At 30.0% G+C, this 19,775-nt stretch overlaps 1 protein-coding gene across 1 annotated transcript; it reads left to right on the plus strand.

Annotated features, from left to right (window-relative positions):
- The first annotated feature begins 1,064 nt into the window (after positions 1-1,064).
- On the plus strand, positions 1,065-9,384 carry LOC147068511 (uncharacterized). The gene is made up of 5 exons (XM_085953368.1): positions 1,065-1,306; positions 4,490-4,522; positions 5,194-5,265; positions 6,814-7,005; positions 9,207-9,384. The coding sequence occupies exons 1-5, from the start codon at positions 1,259-1,261 to the stop codon at positions 9,279-9,281; spliced, it is 420 nt and encodes a 139-aa protein (XP_085809494.1). The 5' UTR covers positions 1,065-1,258; the 3' UTR covers positions 9,282-9,384.
- The last annotated feature ends 10,391 nt before the right edge of the window (positions 9,385-19,775 follow it).

Raw genomic sequence — 19,775 nt, forward strand, 5'->3', positions numbered from 1 at the left:
ATACCCCGTCTGGCATGTTTTTATCAACTTTAGTTGGTATTAATAACACACAAAACTTAACCTATTATTCTTACTTAAAATCATTAAATAATAACACAACATAGCATTTTTGACAACGCAATAAATTATTATTCAACTGACGATACCTATTTAAAATTTTAATAATTATTAAAAACAATGGTTAAAGTAAACGTAAAATAATATCACATCACTATTATTCTTATTGTGCCATTCCCTAGCGGAGGTCGGCCACCATCAAGGCGATCTTATCTTTGTCGTCTGCTACCCGGAACAGTTCGGTAGAGCTGCACTCGTACCAATCACGAAGGCTCTTAAGCCACGAAATGCGGCGCCGTCCTCTGCTACGCTTCCCATTGATCTTTCCTGGAATGACGAGTTGGTGAATGCTGTATTTTTGTCCTCTCATAATGTGGCCGAGGTATTGTAGTTTCCTGATTTTGATACTACGTAGAACCTCTCGGTCCTTCCCCATTCGATTGAGAACTTCAACATTTGTCACCCGGTCAGTCCAAGGAATTTTGAGGATGCGTCTATACAGCCACATCTCGAAAGCTTCAAGTCTCCGTGATATCTCTTGGTTTAGCGTCCATACTTCCATACCATAGAAAAGAATTGAGAGCACATAACAACGTACCATACGCAGTCTCAGACCTAGGTTAAGATCTCGATTGCTAAGGAGGCGTCTCATTTTGAGAAAGACGCTCCTTGCGATCTCAATTCTAGTTTTTATTTCCTGAGACTGGTCCCATTTCTCATTGACCCATGTACCTAAATATATAATCACATCATTAAGGTGAATAAATTAATTTAACTAAACAATGAAGTGTCTGTGATATCTAATACGATGTTTGTACCTATTACATTATTTGATTACAATATGATAACATTTAGTTAACTGTGGTCTTTTAAAAAATGATATGGTAAACTTATTCTTTTCTCATTTTGAGAGATATATTGCACATGGTTGCCGTTTATTACTGTCATGAAAGTGAAAAAAAAATAGTTAGTTACAAAAAAATATATTTTGATATTATCATTGATAGTGTGCGGCTTGTTTGGTGTGACTTTTTATTAAAATCAGACAAGATCTGATAATGCACTGGTTGATAATAATCTTAAATGATTCTTGTCGTCAAAATATTAACTGATAACATCCAAAAACGAACAGTATAAAAAGGACCATTCATGGCGATGAAGTAGTTAGTTTTTGTGCTTCGCAAATCAATAATTCCTCAAAATGAAATTCTTCGCAGTTTTCTTGGTCGTCGCTTTGGTAGCCTCTGTGGTAAGAAAAAGTGCATACAATCTCAGTTAATATAGGTATAATATTTAAATTAGTATCACGTGTAAATAAAGGTGACATGTAAATTGTACGTAAAACATTTCACCGTCGCACAGTTCGCCGTGAGCTTTGTGATCGCAAAGAGATGACCGTAGAATATACGGTCTCCATTTTTTTAGATTCAATATACACTAGTTTAATTTCCATAGCTGATTTTGGCAAAATTCATGAATTCAAGAATGAAAACCTAACGTAACCTAACAAACAATCCAATATATCGGCTATTTTCAAAATTTGTTTGCTGCTGGCTTCTTGTAAAGTATAAACCGACAAGGACCGTGTTTTGTTTAGACATGAATTTTATTATACCACCCAAAGAGGTTGGACGGACTTTAATATACGGCCATATTTCCGATACAACATTTCACGGTGAAGTGTAATACGGTGAACTGCATACGTACAAGTTTTCAGACGCGGTAAAGAAATCAGTTGGGCTGAGTTAAACACTGACCCAATGTTAGTAAAAAAATATTTAAGATCTTTTAAGGTACAAAATATCCAGCTTATTCAAAAAATGGTGAATTACTTGTTAAGTATATTTTTTTCTTACTCATTAAATTGAACACCGCGGTAAAGCACACGTGCAGAGCTTTACAAGTTCACTTCAAAAATCAATTACGTACTTTGAATTTTTAGAAAACTAGTAATCTCTATGACATTACACAACAATACAAATTGTGTATGTATGTCTACGTTACCATTTTCTGTTTCACAACAAAAATAATTATACTTAATACGAATCGGATTATATTTTTTAAATATTTACAGCCAAATAAATAAGTTATCTACAGTTTTATATTTGAGGGGCATATAATCAAAACTCACATTCACATCTCAAAATCGCAAAAAACCACTCGAGCACTATTTTTAGTGATTATAATAAATCAATAAACTTCCATGAATATGAACGTACATAACATTGGTGCGTCACCAATGGTTACATGGGTTCATATTCTGTCGAGTTTCGTATTTTTTTTAAATACGATTTTTTCTAGTGAGTATATATCTGAGGTGTTTTCAAGCTATGTATGTTTAATATATAGAGTGTTACATTCTCAAAATCCTGTAAATTATTCATTGAATAAAAACAAATGGTTAATTCTATGAATATGTTTTAATATAATAAAATATAATATAACTCCTAACGTATCCATATTGAGATACGATATTATCACTGTCACAGTAGTCATGAGAAATACTGATCTCTGATTAATTAAAGAGACCTAAGTACCAGCACAAAACTCACCCAATATTGGTCTTTATAAATAATTATAATATGGTTTAACGTGATTTTTTATGCCCAACTATTTGTTTATATAGATTGATGCATTTATAAGTAATCACTTGTTATTTTTAACCAAAAGAAATGATAAAATTGCAAAGTGTGAGTTTTTATTCTAGGCTACTCATTTTACCAATTCATAAATAATGCAGCAACCATAAAGTAAACAGAGACAAGGGGAAATTCCTGGTAGTGATATATAGGATACTGACATTTTTTTTGTCGGTGGTCAATTATCCGCAGCGGTCAAGACGATAAATAAGTCGTCTGATACTGTCAGCTGATGGCTTGTGAATAAGCGGAGTTGTTGTCCGGAGTCCATCCTCACACGGGCTCAATTGGCTACGCCGTGTTAATATCAACTATAGTCTCTTTTGAATCATTTAAAAAGCTTTCTCTATCGTATTGAGAAAGGAATAATTAATATTCAAAATTATTCGTATTCCAAATGCTTCGGCAGAACACGGATATAAAAGAATGTTGCTAAATATAAATGACAACAGAGGAACTCAAAATATTTTTTCATTTTTTAAAGGTATGGTTGTTACATCAGTTCTATGACATTTCGTCTCTGAACAGTCCGCGGCGGTCAATATTGATAATGATAAACATATTATTCATTATTCATTAATATTAATTTGATGAAATAAATAAAAATAAAAATCAATTCAAATGTGAAATAATAACATACATAATTGGACATATGTGTTAATAAATAAATTTTATTTACATAATTGATCTAATTATTATGTAGACTTATAACTGAAAATTCTTGCGATATAGGTACTAGTGACTAAATGGTCTAAAGCCGTGTATTTTGGGATCGAATTTGTCATCTCGCAAGTTTACGTATTTTCTTTTGCAACGTATGTTTTCATTCATAGTAATAAGTAATAAGTTAAACGTATTTACGTTTATATTCACGCCAAATGATCAGTGCCATGTAACTCAATTAATAACAACTCATAATCCCATCGCGATACATCCCATACATAGTGGGTGCAATGGAACGGAATGAATTAGTATAAATCATTAGTATTCGGCCTGTTACCACGTGTCGGTTTAGTGCGAGTAGCGAATTTTGCCACGTGTAAACTGGCCGAATTAGTAATAACAATAACCAATAGTAGTCCACCTGTAAGTTTACGCGTGTCGGTATTACGCGCTTTTCACACTATACGGTTTATGCGCTTTTTTTTCGTCGTAAGCTCAGTTTACGGTGCTGTAGGTTATAATAAATTGGCTGATCGTACTATTTAAAACCGTCTAATAAGAAAGTGTGCATTAGGTCACGTACACCACTGAGTCATCGGTGACTGTCCGGGCGCCGTGAATACACGTCAATAATATACGTCTGCTATACTGCGCCATTTCGGTTTTTAACCGTCGCAGTGTAATGTGAAAAGGGCCATGCTCTTCTTCACCACTAAAAGAATGTCGCCGTTCGATTTTTCGCCGTACGGTCAAAACCGAATAATGTGAAAAGAGCATTAGTACGAGTAGTTAGTACTAATGATTCGTAATAAACCAGTGTAAACAAGCCTTTACAGGTGCAGCTGTTGACTGGTTGATACTTAACTTCCTTTGTATCTCTCGAATCTAGCAGTCCACGTTTTCAATACTTTTAATTACTTATCTAAAACTCGCTATATAACTTATCACGTACAACCAATTTATCAGAATGAATCTGGAATAATAAACGTGTAAACTTAAAGCTCATGTCTCCATTTGACTACTGTTTCTCCCGTACCTAACCTAGTATTATAATACTCGTATTAATATTACATTTTATTAAAGAGTTCATAATTTCATTGTACAATAAATTTTCTTTTTTTATTTTCTAGAGTGCTATCCCTGCTGACAAGACTGACGTAAAGGTAAATTATCAATTTATTATCATACAAAAAATTATAACTAAGTTTAAATTATTTACTAATAATACATCTTGTACAAAACACTAATAAGATCAGTAGATGTTAAAATTTGTGGATTGGACAACTGGTGCATGATCAAAAACATGAAAAGAGTGCTAGGATCATTTGAGGGATTTTCATATTTTCAGACTCAATCAACAAATTACACATAGTCAGGATAGAGACAGAAATATTATAACAACAAACTGTACGTTTTATATATTAGTCTAAACATTGTATAGTCCATCGAATTGTGGTGTCATAATTAATGATTGTGCCATGCATTGAATGAGAAAATATTCATTCAGAAAAACGGTTGACCTTGTACAAACTGGGTTGATGTCGGTGATGATAATATTTAATATACTTTAAACAACCTAGGTGTCCAAAACTGTAGAAAAGTGAGTTTGTACAAACCCTTATATAGACGACACTGTACGAGGCCAAGACGCACATAGGATTCAGAAGGACAATAATAATTAATTATCATCGCCTTACATTTAATAGTTACAATGATACACCTGACTGAGCTATTTCATGGATTCTTTGACCTTGCTGATTCAACTTTGTATTCGACTAATTCAGTATTTTTATTTTTTTTTAAAAATAATTAATTTTGTTTTATTACTTTTCAGTCCATGAAAACCGTTTTGGAAGATATTATTGCTCTACAAAAATGCATCGGTATCGTAGCTTCTGGCATCCAGGTAAAAAATGATATCTTTTAATGCTACATTTATTAAATATATTATATGTGTTATAATAGTTATACTTTTCATAACAAACTATTTAATATATTGTTGGTGATTTGACCTTTAATAATTGCACGATGTTGCCTTTCAACAACAAACTGTATTATTTTTACATTTCTGCAGTGGACAAAGTATGCTGATAAAATTGTTATAGTTTTATTCACAAGTGTCACTGTTATTTTATTCTTTTGACTATGCTCGATCCGATTAAGATCATAATTATGGGCATTCACAGAATGGAATTTTTTAATTTATACTGATATTTAACATTGTAACCATTCAGAAAAGTAGTATAATAATCCATCTTCCAGCTTCTATCATGAATTTATGGATTAATACTGTATTTTCTTTCAAAATAAAATAAATATTAACTTCTCAGTTAATATTATATAATGTGTTAAAACGCAACCTTAGGCGAAGTCTTCACTGAGCCTTTTTTAAAGAGGCACCTATCGGAAAAATACGAAGCTTGCAATTTGAGACATTTTTTTGATAATTTACAATTTCAACTGTATTAATGAATAAATATGTATCTGAAAACATAAAAAATATTTTTTTATTTTATTTTAAGTCAAAGACAAACTTACAATTGTAAAAAATGTAATAAAATGTGAATTTGTTCTATCGATCCGCACCCTATTATTACATATATTTTATGGTCATATTTATTATTAAAATTTAGTTTATTAAGTTTTCTAAGCATCACCTAAGCGATTTTTGACAAATTCATAGTTTTAATATTTTTTATATCTATTTTAAAAAACATCGATTTTTATAAAAAATATAAATGTGTATAACTTGAAATCCTTTTTATTTATATCAAATCAATTATTTTTATAAATATAAATAAAATATTTATATTAATATAAATAAAAATGATTTCAAGTTATACACATTTATATTTTTTATAAAAATCGATGTTTTTTAAAATAGATATAAAAAATATTAAAACTATGAATTTGTCAAAAATCGCTTAGGTGATGCTTAGAAAACTTAATAAACTAAATTTTAATAATAAATATGACCATAAAATATATGTAATAATAGGGTGCGGATCGATAGAACAAATTCACATTTTATTACATTTTTTACAATTGTAAGTTTGTCTTTGACTTAAAATAAAAAATATTTTTATTTTTAATGTTTTCAAATATATATTTATTCATTAATATAGTTGAAATTGTAAATTATCAAAAAAATGTCTCAAATTGCAAGCTTCGTATTTTTCCGCTAGGTGCCTCTTTAAAAAAGGCTCAGTGAAGACTTCGCCTTAATATATTCTTATGATATGCATTTAATATAATATAGTGCAGAATGATATATTTAAATAAAAGAGTTTAATTTAATTTATGTATTTAGAGTGTTACTACATGTTTTTGGAAGGGTTTTCAGACTAGTCAATTATATAATTTATGTTGTGTAATTGTGACAGATTACAATTAATTCAATAGGAAAGATTAATTAGTGAAATCGCTTGTTTACATTATATTATTCTTCTTCCAGACTGCTGCTAGCAACATTTTGAGTGACATCCGTGTCCTTGAAGGTTTGGTCTCCCAATATACTGAGAAAGCCACCGACTGTTTCAAAGGAATCAGCGAAGTACCAACGCCTCCTGAACAAGCCCAAATCGCAAACTGCCTTTGGGGCGTCTACCATAGCTTCTCCGCTGCCCTTCTCGATGTCGTTTCTAAGGTAGTTTTCATAAATTTTATTGTACCCAACATGCTTTCAAGGATGTATACATATAAAGAATATACACACATTTTTTTCTAGCTTCCATAGATTTTCTTTTAATTATTATATTTGTTCAATAATAATTATTTCAAACCTTCCCAAAAAGAGATTCAGCGATTTTTTGGTGAATATTTTTGATAGTTTTATAAAATATAACTAAAAAATATAATATGATGAAACATACATAACTTAAAAACACCTCAGATATACGAGGGTGGGTCAATAATTCCTTAGAAAAAAGCATTAAAACAGTTTTTATTTTTGTATTTTTTTTTTATTTCTCAACATAATCTCCTTGGAGCTCAATACACTTGGTTAGACGTTTCTCAATTTTTTTTAAACCGTCAGAAAAATAAGTTTTCGGAAGGTCCTCAAAATAAGCATTTGTCCGATCGATGACTTCTTCATTTGAAAAAAAACGTTGTCCACTTAGCCATTTTTTTAAGTTTGGGAAAAGGAAAAAGTCACTGGGGGCTAAATCTGGCGAATACGGTGGGTGGTCGACCAATTCGAACTTCAATTCTTCAATTTTAGCCATTGATCGTAAACATGTGTGAACACGGGCATTGTCCTGATGAAAGAGGATTTTTTTCCTGTTTAAATGAGGCCGTTTTTCTTCAATTTTGTTTTTTAGCTGGTCCAATAAAGATGCATAATAATCCCCTGTTATTGTTTTTCCTTTTTCCAAATAGTCAACGAAAAAAATTCCACGTGCATCCCAAAATACAGTAGCCATAACCTTACCAGCTGATTTTACGGTTTTCGCCTTCTTTGGACATGGTTCGCCTTTCGCAATCCACTGCTTTGACTGTTCTTTCGTCTCGGGAGTATAGTGGTGTATCCATGTTTCATATACAGTCACAAAGCGACGAAAAAATTCATCCGGATTGCGTTGCATGAGCGACAACAGGGCTTTAGAGGCCACCACCCTATTGCGTTTATTGTCGACTGTGAGCAAACGCGGCACCCATCTTGCAGAAATTTTTTTCATGCCCAATTTGTCATGTAAAATAGAAATGACGCTACCTTTTGAGATCCCTGTAACCTCAATTATCTCACTCAACTTTAATCTTCGGTCATTTAACACCATATCGTGGATTTTATTGATCATTTCTGGTGTAGTCACCTCTACAGGACGTCCTGAGCGTGGTTCATCCTTTGTTGATGTACGACCACGTTTAAATTCTTTTAACCAGTTATAAATAGTTGCAAGTGAAGGAGCAGATATGCCGTGAACTAAATCCAACTCACTTTTTATTTCCTTTGCTGTTAACCCTTTTATATTAAAATGTTTAATAACAGCTCTAAACTCAATTTTCTCCATTTTCCATTTTTCCATTTTCCACAAGCAAATTTTTTTTTTAAATGTACGAGAAACACACAACAACCCGACCAATCTGATTGAAACTTCGCAGCATACTGAATCGGTAGTGCCGCTGCATGAAAACAAACCGCTTACAGTACTAGTCGCGCCACCTGTCGGCTTTTCTAAGGACTTATTGACCCACCCTCGTATTATATATACACCCACTTGCTTTACCCTCCACTACCCGCCGCGTCTCCACAGCCGTTATGCAGGCGTATACCGTGGCGTAACGAACGATAGGCGTTCTTCAAATTTATGCCGAAAGTATCCCAGGAGCAACTTCCCTAGACCTTGGTTAGCGTGCACTAGAGTATGCGTGATCCCTACCTACTAGAAAAAATTATATTTGAAAAAAAAATACGATGCTCAACGGGCTTTGAACCCTTATAACCACTGGTATCGCGCCAACTGTGCATTAACCAATTATGCTACGAGCCTCCTATATAATAACGACAATTTAAACTACTATGTCATACATGCACAGTTGGCGCGATACCAGTGGTTATACGGGTTCAAATCCCGTCAAGCATCCTATTTTTTTTCAAATATGATTTTTTCTAGTGGGTATATTACATCTGAGGTGTTTTCAAATAAGTATGTTTAATATTATATGAAATTTTACATTCTCATAAGCTTGTGAATTATTCATTGAATAAAGGAAATGGTTTATCAATATATAAAAGTTTAATTCTCCTTATATATTCAAATCTTATAAATTTAATGCCCTTTAATTTATATAAGCAAATATTAAATTAACCAAATTTTAAAATATATACCTATGTATTATTTTCAGATCGAAGCGAGCATTCACGGTCTTACAACTCTCCCAGCTGAAATTGAGAAATGCATGACTTCAAATAACTTCTGAGCATCAATTTTACAGAATCCCATATCATCAAAATATGACCATAAACATAATATTGTAAATATTGTCAGCAACCGTAATTTAATAAATACAAATTGAATACAGACATTATTTTTTTTTATTTAAATTGTACTAGAATTACCTAAAGTTATTTCATAAACCAAAAAAAATAACTTCAATACATGATTGATTGTTAAGTGGAAATATCAGTAAAATGAAAAAATACAATAAAAACAAAATAATATATTTATGTAAATATATTATATTAAGTTAAATATTTTTTTCCATTTTATTTTTAGTTTAGTTATTCATAACTTCAAAAATAACTAAATATTCAGAGATTTTTTAAGACCTATGTGAAATGAATGTGTAATTAAACCCTGCGAAAACCATGCCACAATAGATAAAAGTCAAAAATACTCATCTATCTATAAAATTTCTAAAATTATGCCATTAAATCACACATAATTTTGAATTTTATTTTATTTATCTATTGTTTGATTTAACTCTATTCCAAATTCAACGAAAACAATAATAAGTATTAATGAAAAGTGTGCACATTTTTTTCGGATCGTCCAAAATAAACTAAAATTAATATGGTTTGGTTTAGATAAGACTTAATTATTTTTTTTGATCTAACCAACACCATCTGTAAATAATTGTAGTCTTACTTCAATAAAAACAAATACGTATGACTAACAAAGTTTAATGTGCACTGTTTATGTCAGATCTTAACTTCTCCCTTCGCCACTGAATGACCAGTCATAGATTAAAAAGGACAATATTCTCCTGTCGTACCCTTACGATTTCACGTGATTATTATAAATAAATATAATTAAGCAAGCACACTTAAAAAACCTATTGCCTACACAGCCTAAAAAAATGTTTTTACAAAACGATAATAAAATTGTCAGTTGTCTCTCTACTATATCATTTTGTGTTTCACAACATAGAACGTTTGCTAAGTCGAGTTAATTGAGTTTATAGCCAATTTGTCTGTGATGGAATCCGTTGATGGCAGACTGTCAGCTTGTGAATTAAACGTCTAGTAAATTCACACTTCAATAGTAGGTATCTAGTTTATATCTACATATAACATTGGCTTAAATCTACTAGGATACGTGAGTTGCTAAAAACAATATCTAATTTTAAAAAAAATATTACAATTCAAGAGAAGCGGCTGAGATCCGCAGCGAATTGTTGAACTTAAATGAAATAACCCGATAACATTATTTCTTGCATCCTAAAAATGATAACTTAAAGTCAAATAAATTTAATTTACTAGAGAAACACTTTATTTGAATATTAGGCGTAAGTTCCAAAGAACATACATTACCTGCGTTTTTTAAATGTTTTAGACCTTTTATTATTAAACTTTTCAAATTTATTTATTTTTACATACCGTGAACATTACAAATTATTATTTATTAGACATTCATAACATGACATTTAAAAACAAAGAAACAATCTAAAAAAGAAATAAATATATGCAGTATCATAAAAACAGTATGAAAAGTAAAGTACAAAGTACCAAAAATATTAATTATAAAGCATGGAAGCACACCGAATGAGCTAAGTAGACGCTATTTTAAGAATTTATAAAACAACGTCCACCTATAATACCCATCCTCGCGTAAGTGGAATTTATGTCAACTATGAAATTAATTATTATTTCATTTTTATTAATATTATGTAAGTACGTAATTTATAATATTTTGTTTATTTCAGAGTGCAGTTCCTGCTGACAAGGCCGATTTAACGGTAAACTATTTAACTATTTCTTCAAAATAGTATTTCTAACGTATTATTTATAAGTGTAGTTAAAGCAAATATAATGTCACGTAAATATTTCATTCAATTTCATCGTGCAAAGAGATTCATTTTAACTACCTAGTAGTTCCCTCCAAACTGTCCGCCCCGCACCACACTCGGTCTTAATCGAGCGTATCAGAAGGCCCTATGTTTAATCTGAAGCATCAGCAGTTATTTATGCCTGGGAATATCTCAGGAGTAGATGCCCAAAACTGAAGTCGTCACGCACTCAAGTGTGGTTTGACTGAGCTGACTAAGACACAGAGCTGAGACTTTGTAGCTTAATAAAAAAAATCATTAAAATAACCTTACTTACCATCAACGTCTACAATAATTGAGAGCCCAATTCATCATTTTTATATACATTATCTTGTATTCTATAATTAGAATTTTTGTTATCTGAATAACTGAGATTTGTTACGACTTCCATTGTATGTCAAATTTTGATAAAAAAAATTTAAGCTATATAAGGAACTTAAAATGTTATTTTTCATTTATTGCTGGACAAAAGTTATCAAAATTAAAATGAAGGGATTATTGTTGTTTTTCTTTATCGCGCTTGTCGCATCAACGGTAAGGCATTTTAGAACATATTAATTTACTCACTGACACATAAAATATACGTATTGCTACATAATAACTTTCACAATTATATTATATATTTTGAATTTTTTTAAATATCTTAAAAATAAAACGGTGTATTAATGTATTGTTTAAATACTCATCATCATCGTACTTGATACACAATAATTATTCACAAATCTCATCGTCACCTTACGTGACCATTTACTGTAACTCCACTTTTGGCTAAAAAGAGTTAAGTATGCGATGTTAACATACTATAACATGAATGTACTAAGTGGCTCTCGTGGTGCAGTGCGTAAGGCGCCGGCATTCCACCTGAGATTTCTGGGTTCGATTCCCGGTAAGGTCACAATATTTATGTGTTTTTCTCAAAGCCTGGGTGTTTATCGTTGTTCAAAAATTACTAACATCCAACTTGTACCAAAAAGTAAGGTTATGGTTATTAATAATTCTAAAAAAACATGAATGTACTAACATTCAATAATTATTGTCTATCGACCTATTATATAATATAATATTATGTGCAGTAAAAATACATTGCTCAAGCCATGTGCTCAAAGTCCAGTGACCCCATACAAAAAAATCCACACGTTTTATCTAGCTAAACGCGAAAATTATTCTAGTTTAAATGAAATTTAACATCACCCAAAGAATCCAAAATCAATATATTTTATTTTTATGAGTATATTTTAGTCATTCTAATATCACGATTATAAAATAAAATTAAAATTCAAGTATTCTGTCAGAACTTATAAATACTAATAGTGCTTTTTCAAAAAAAAAAATCGATGCCTTTTCCCTAAGTTTTTTTCCTTTCAATTGATTAATATATAAGCGATTAGAATGAAGTTTACTAAATTGGTTTCTTATAATATTTAAAAACTATTTTTGAAGAAAAATTCCCTCGTTTGTAAGCACTGGCTTCTTATAACGGGCGTTCCAGGTTCAAATCCCGTTTAGGTCACGTTATATTATACGTGATTTTTTCACGGCTGTGTTTTTCTTTAATGTTTTTTTACTAAATTATAATTGATCTCCGTGGCCTGTCGTGAGATAAAAAATGTATGATTAAATTGTATTTACTTGTTTCAGAGTGCTTCTCCACAGGAAAAGGTTAGTAAATATGTATTACAATGTCAAAGTAACTCATAAACATACATATTTGATTTTTTTAAATTGGCTGGAGTCTTGCCCGCCCACCAATATTTTCTAAAATATTTTTTCTAATAATATGAAGAATTTTTAACTATATTTTTCTTTCATTTAATATTATCCTCTTAGCACCAATGATAATCAAAATTACTTTATTGGAAAATGTCTTTTATTTAATTTTTCAATTTTAGGGAATTATCGAAGATGCTCTTGCTACAATTAAGTGCATTAAGGAAACCGTCGAAAGTGTGCAAGTGAGTATTTTATCATATTTTGTAGATTTTATATAATAAACCATCTGCTAGAAACCCATATATTCAAGGGGTTAAATAAATAAAACTTTAAAGGGTATGTAAAAAAGCATCATTGATAACATTAATAGAATTTAAAATTTAAAAAAATTAATGAACCATCAATCATATTATATAGTTTACGTTTTTACAAGTACTTAAAATATGTTGATGATTCCGAATACATTAAATGTAGTTTAAACTCTTCGATAATAAAAATAACTTGGTTTAAGCAGTTATGATACTAACTCTAGTAATGAATTCTAATACGTATTTGAAACATAGGAATATTGAAGCTCTGTTAAAAATACAGTGATCGTTAACCGACTACTGCTACAACCAACAGTCAATACAATCATTTTCACGTGACGGGAACACAGTAATTCAGATTCTTAATGCATTTTATTTAAGAAGACACCAGATCAAAGATTTTCACCGTAACATGGTGTCACATAAAACCTTTATATACCTACCAGTTAAGGGCGATTAAACAAAGCTGTTGTTGTGGGTAACATGTTAATCATAGAATGTTTAATATTCTGTATGTAAAAATGGCGACTGTATACTTTTTTCAACGTTTTGTTAATACGGATGAATTATTGTAGAATTATTTTTTTTTTGAGATTGTTCAATCAACATTCAACATTCACTTGGGCAGTACGGGATGGCCAGTGTTGGCAAATAAAATAATACTCCACAAACTAGCAATTTTTCAATATTACAGATAATTAACCATCCAAGATACGATAAACAATAATATAAAACATAAAAAATCTGTACTGTCACATAATTGTAGTGTTTTTAATGTTAATACCAATAATAAAACTGTGCTGTATAGAACTTGTATTACTTTACTCACATGCACAATAGAACAAATATATTCCTTTAATTTATGAAGAAAATGGAATGAAATTTTGTGCCACAGTTTGCAATCACTCGAGGCATACCAATAATTGGGAATCATTTGTGTATAGTATTCAGTTTTTTAAAAAATGAATTATTATTAACTTTTATAAAATATTCGGTTGTATTGCAGGAAAATTTTTAAACCTATGTAAATAGTATGTTGATCCTTTTTTCTGTTTTTTTTTTTAATAGACAGGTATCAAGGATGTTGTTAGCGAAATAGATGCGATTAAGCAGGTGTTTGCAACAAATATTGATAAACTGAATGCCTGCGCATCAATTGGTGGAAGTAATCCATCCATCTCTGAACAACTTGAGTCTGCCCAGTGCGTTATAGATTTGTCCGAAACCTTCCATGAAGAAGTCCTTGCTACAGTCAAACAAGTGAGAATATTATGTTTATTGTGAAAATATGTTTGAATTATTTTACAGGTGCTTTAACGATAAAAATACGGATTACAGAATCATTAATGAAGTCTTAAAATAATAATGTATTTATTTAATATTTAATTATTTATAATATTGAATAATGAAAAACGAATAAATTATCGAATTCACTTAATCTATGTAGATTCTCAGGCAAACTGTCTGGCCCGACCGTCGGCCACGATCGCCACTTATCATGAAAAGTCACTTTTAAGTCGTTCCCTAGAGTTGTGACCGAATCAGAACAATTCCTAATTTTGGGCACGGTCATATCGAAGATAACGGATAACGTACGAAAATATCCGAATTAATCTTGAGCTTCCAAGAAAGGCCGCGCGAGCGTGTCCTGTCTTTTGTTTTATATAGTTACACAAATTTGACATTTATATTATAATGAAACCTGCCTGAATTTGTTCATTATTTTTAAAAACAATAATAATACAAATCCCTTGTAACGCATTATTTTTCCAAATTCTATTAGTTGCTTTACTTATAATTGTTCACACTGTCTAGCAACTTACCTTATAAATTGTGAACCAATCAAATCATGCGTCAACACGATTAGGTTTGTTACAGAATCGTGCGATTGCTCACCACGATCGATGATCTAGTGGTGTAATTAGATCTTTAGTAAATTTCAACAGTTTTATGAATCCATATTTTTTTTCTTTTTCAGATTATCTCCAGCGTCAGTCAATTGGCTACCGTTGGAGCACAACTAAATGCATGTTTCTGAGATCTTTACTGTGAATAATAATATATTTATAATAAAGAAGCAGATACTCTTATAAATCACTGTATTAAAATAAGATTTATTTATAATTAATAAACTATTTATTTTTTACACATTGCCTAAAGATATCTCATTACCTTATTAATAATAAAACTTAAATGCCTGTCAATTTGTTCGGTTAAAAAATACTACTACAATAGACAATATTTTTATATCAACGTATTACATTTTTAGTAGATGATAATAATGACTCTCAATATATCTGTAGCAATCATACTATGTCAGCATTACATGTGTGACACTCTTCGTTGTTCATATTTTGTTAACAAAACAAATCGAAGCTGCGATGGGCAGTTGTCAGCAGACTTCTCAATCATAGCCTAGGTCAACAATGACTATTATGAGTTATTAAATTGCTAATTTGATGAATAAGCACTTTTATAATGTATCTAATATTCAGTTGTATATATAGCAAAGGACGATGATGGAAATAGTCACTCCTCACTTACTCACAGACTCTCAAGCTCGGTCACTGTCGTTTGCTCTCAGTATTATCGCTACTGAATCGCGGCTTGGTCTGAGCATAGCTCACCGTGATTACTTTGTCATTACAGTTATACTCCTACAATATTGAAACTCTATATCCAGACAATAACCTCTACATCTATCTACATTCTACGCTACCGCTGTCTTCAATCAACCTTCATCACTTGCTCCTACCCACTCCCCTAAATAAATTTTAAAAATGATAAAACTACTGCACATGGGTGTACTAAAAAATGACTATATTCTAAACCATTAAATCAAGAGGTTTAAAAGCATACAATTTTATGTATTCATCAAATTAATGTTTAACATAAATACAAAGAAATAATAAGGCCTTAAAATTATATAAATAGATTTTCTACAACGTTTAAAAAATGTTCAGGCTTATGCTCTGAAAATACAATAAAATCAATATTTCGACCTACATGCACATGTGGGCCGTTAGATGAAATTGTAGGAGACGATACAAATAATTTTTGTTCAATAATTAATATCATTTGGGTCTGCATCATTAAGTATGTTTTAAAGGCTGTGAGTAATACCTATCAACGATATTATGGAATTAAATTCTCATTTTATCTGCCTGTAAATATAAAAATATTTTATTTGAAACTAAATTATTTAATGATTAAATAATACTTTTAAAGTTCCAACATCTACATAACAAACTTGATGCTTCACATATTTCAACTTATCTTTTCAATTATTTTTATTATTTTACGACTGAAAGTGACTGCTTACTTAACACTTCAGTAATTACATCACTCATAATTTCTTTGCTATAAGTTCAGTCATAATATTAATTAATTTAATTCAATAATTAGAGTAAGAAATGCATCAATATAAATCTATAATAGATATTTAGATAAACCGTATATTGATTTATAATTTTTAATAGTAACTGATGTGCATAAAAATATTATACGTACGAGCGTAGAAAAAAATATTTATAAAACAGAGTGCGTCTCAACTGAGTACATCAGACAGCAAATAAAATGCAGATTCTGTTTTAGGTACTCTTGTACTAGTGGAGCGGGTGAAATATTTTATATAGATAATTTCGATTTTTATATTGTTATAATATTATACTACTTTATTTTTTATTATTACCCATTGCTAATGTGTTTTGCTATTTTAATTATTAATTTATGTTTTTAATACATTTTGTAACCATGTTATTTATGTATTATCTATCGATATCAATATATATTTAATAAATCAATGAATAAATTAAAAATAATATTATATAAAAAATACAATATTAACTTTCCTTTCAATAACCTTGAAATAACTTTATATTTATTTTAATGGTGATATAATCATTTAATTATCTTGCATATTTATATTTCGGATTAAAAATACATGGATTATAATATAATCCAATATTATTATCAATAATCTCATTATCAGATTAATAACATATTTTGATTCCTAATATTTAATATTATTGTTTATCATGACAACGGGTACAAAGTTTCATTGGCACAATGATTTTTTGAATACGTCTTCTGAGATTTATTATTATAGGACCATAAAATGACATTCATGAATAGTAGATAATAGTTACTGGTGTAATAAGGTAAGTACCTAAGGTAGTAACTTAAAATTTATATATAAATACATTATACAATATTTATATAAATGCAGTGGTATCCAAGAGGCACTAAACACCTACAGAGAAGGCCTAAAATTCGCTAGATAACACAAACCCTTCAAACCAAACCGCCCCGCACCACACTTGATCTTATTCGAGCGTATCACGTACAGGCCCTAGTTTGGATGTGAAGCATCATCATTTGTTTACGCATGGGAATGTCTCAGTAGCAGATACCCAAGTCTTCAGAAAAGCTCTCAAGTGAGCTTTGACTGAGTTTACTGAAAGATGTAATTTAATAAAAAGTATCATGGGAGAGAAAGGCACGCAGACTTGACAGAAACAAATGAATTTAATTATATATAAGATACAAAAAACAAAGCTTAAACAATACGGACAAACAAAACTATGTGAAGAGATCCCGGTAGATAGACAAAGCCATAAAGTTTGGTTCATGGGCTTAGCTGCAAATAACTATGGACCGGGAAGAGTGGAGGGAACTATGGATCGATCCCAGCTGATAATAATGATGATGGTAATATTACTAGAAAACACATCACGATTTTTTCTTGGTAATTTTAAATAAATCGTTACAGTAAGTACTCAATATTTTATTTAAAAGCTACGATAGCTTTTATATATGTTAGCAAGAAACAAAAATAAGTAAAAGATATTTAAAAATCACTAATTATTAAACCTTAACGACTGATATCCATAATGTTAAAACACAAAATGAATAAAAAAAAACCTCTTTCATTTAGTCAGTAAGTCGAACAATAAAATTGATTAACTCTTATCGAAGTATCATATATAACGTAATGGATTAAGTAACTTAATATTTACTTATTTCAAAACATTTCTATCTAATCCACATAAATCTAATCCACACAATTCTAAATAGTTAGTTACAGTTATGTATTATCAATATAAATAAAATTATATATTTGACTCTTTTAAAAATGATGACATCACGATGTAACTAATTATTTTAAGCATGTACTTATTTCAGTAAGTAATTGTAATAAAAATACTTCACTATTTAAAAACATTTTATTTTATTGAATCAGAATATATAATAATACTTCATATCTATGTTTTAATATAATATTAACTAATATAAAAACCTAATTGATATCTAGTGTTAAAGAAACAATTTTACGTCTTTCTTATTTTTAATATGACATAAAAATATAAAATCAAACGTTTCACTAATTGGGAAATTTTCTAATTACGACGGCTACAAGAAAAACCGATATATTTTGAATATTTATGAGATTATTTATATTCCTAATTTATCATACGGTATTTTTTCCTATTATCATATCTGCATTTCTGTTAGAGCATTACACATCATACGATGCCTCCAAGAAACCCTGTTTCACTCCTGTCTTCTTGCATCAACATGTCGTAGCTCCACCGTATTGGATGATATTTAGCAGTTCTTTAGGACGCAAGAATCTGGTTGGTTTTAAGAACAAGTTCCTCTTTAGGAATCCGTCACATGTGGCCAAGCCAGATCTAAAGTTGCTTTTTCACTCTCAATGTGACGAGACTGACGAGAGGCTGCATGGTATATTTTCTTATCTCATCGATACTTCTAAAGTTATACCATAGTGTAGGTAGTAAATTATAATCAGACTACGTACTCAAGATGTTAAACACACACGTATAATTAATTTTACCATATTCGTTTATTAATGAAAAATATTTCACATTTATAAAATGTCTTTTAAAATAAATACTAAATCAAGTTAGGAATCGATATTTTTAAATGTTTGGCTCAATTTATGTAATATTTACTTAATTATATTCTTGATTAAGTTTGATGTTATAACTTTATTATAATATATTAACTTGAATCTTAGGTTACTGCCAAAAGTTGGTAAGTCTTGCAATTGTTGTTTTAATTTAATAAAACACAATTATTTTTTTTTGTAGTACTTATTCCACTTTTAATCAATAAATTAGGACAGGTTTCGTCCGCCTCAGAGGGACATTTTTAACTGAATACATTTTTTTTATAAAACAATATTTATTTTAAATTAATTTGTTATTGGGTAGGTATTATTGGACGGATATTTATATACATATTGTTATATTATTTCTGTCGCTTTGGATTTTGTTTGATAAATATTGTTTTATAAAAAAAATTTATTCAGTTGAAAATTTCCCTCTGAGGCGGACGAAACCGGTCCTAATTTATTGAATAAAAATGGAATAATTAATACAAAAAAAATTGTTTTATTAAATTAAAACAACAAAACATTGCAGTTCCACCATGAATTGACAGTTAACAAAATAAAAGAAGAAAAAAATCTTGAAATCATATTATGGAGTAATTGTAATTTTAAGTTTGACATGCCCTCAAAAATCAGGTATAATGCTAATTACTTTGTGCTTTATGTGCATGTTCTATAATATCGGGTGAGATTGAATTTTTTCTAGCATATCTA

Source organism: Rhyacophila brunnea, unplaced genomic scaffold (assembly GCF_057557595.1).
Source record: "Rhyacophila brunnea isolate RB1 unplaced genomic scaffold, BYU_Rbru_1.0 scaffold_3, whole genome shotgun sequence".
Classification (NCBI taxonomy): domain Eukaryota; kingdom Metazoa; phylum Arthropoda; class Insecta; order Trichoptera; family Rhyacophilidae; genus Rhyacophila; species Rhyacophila brunnea.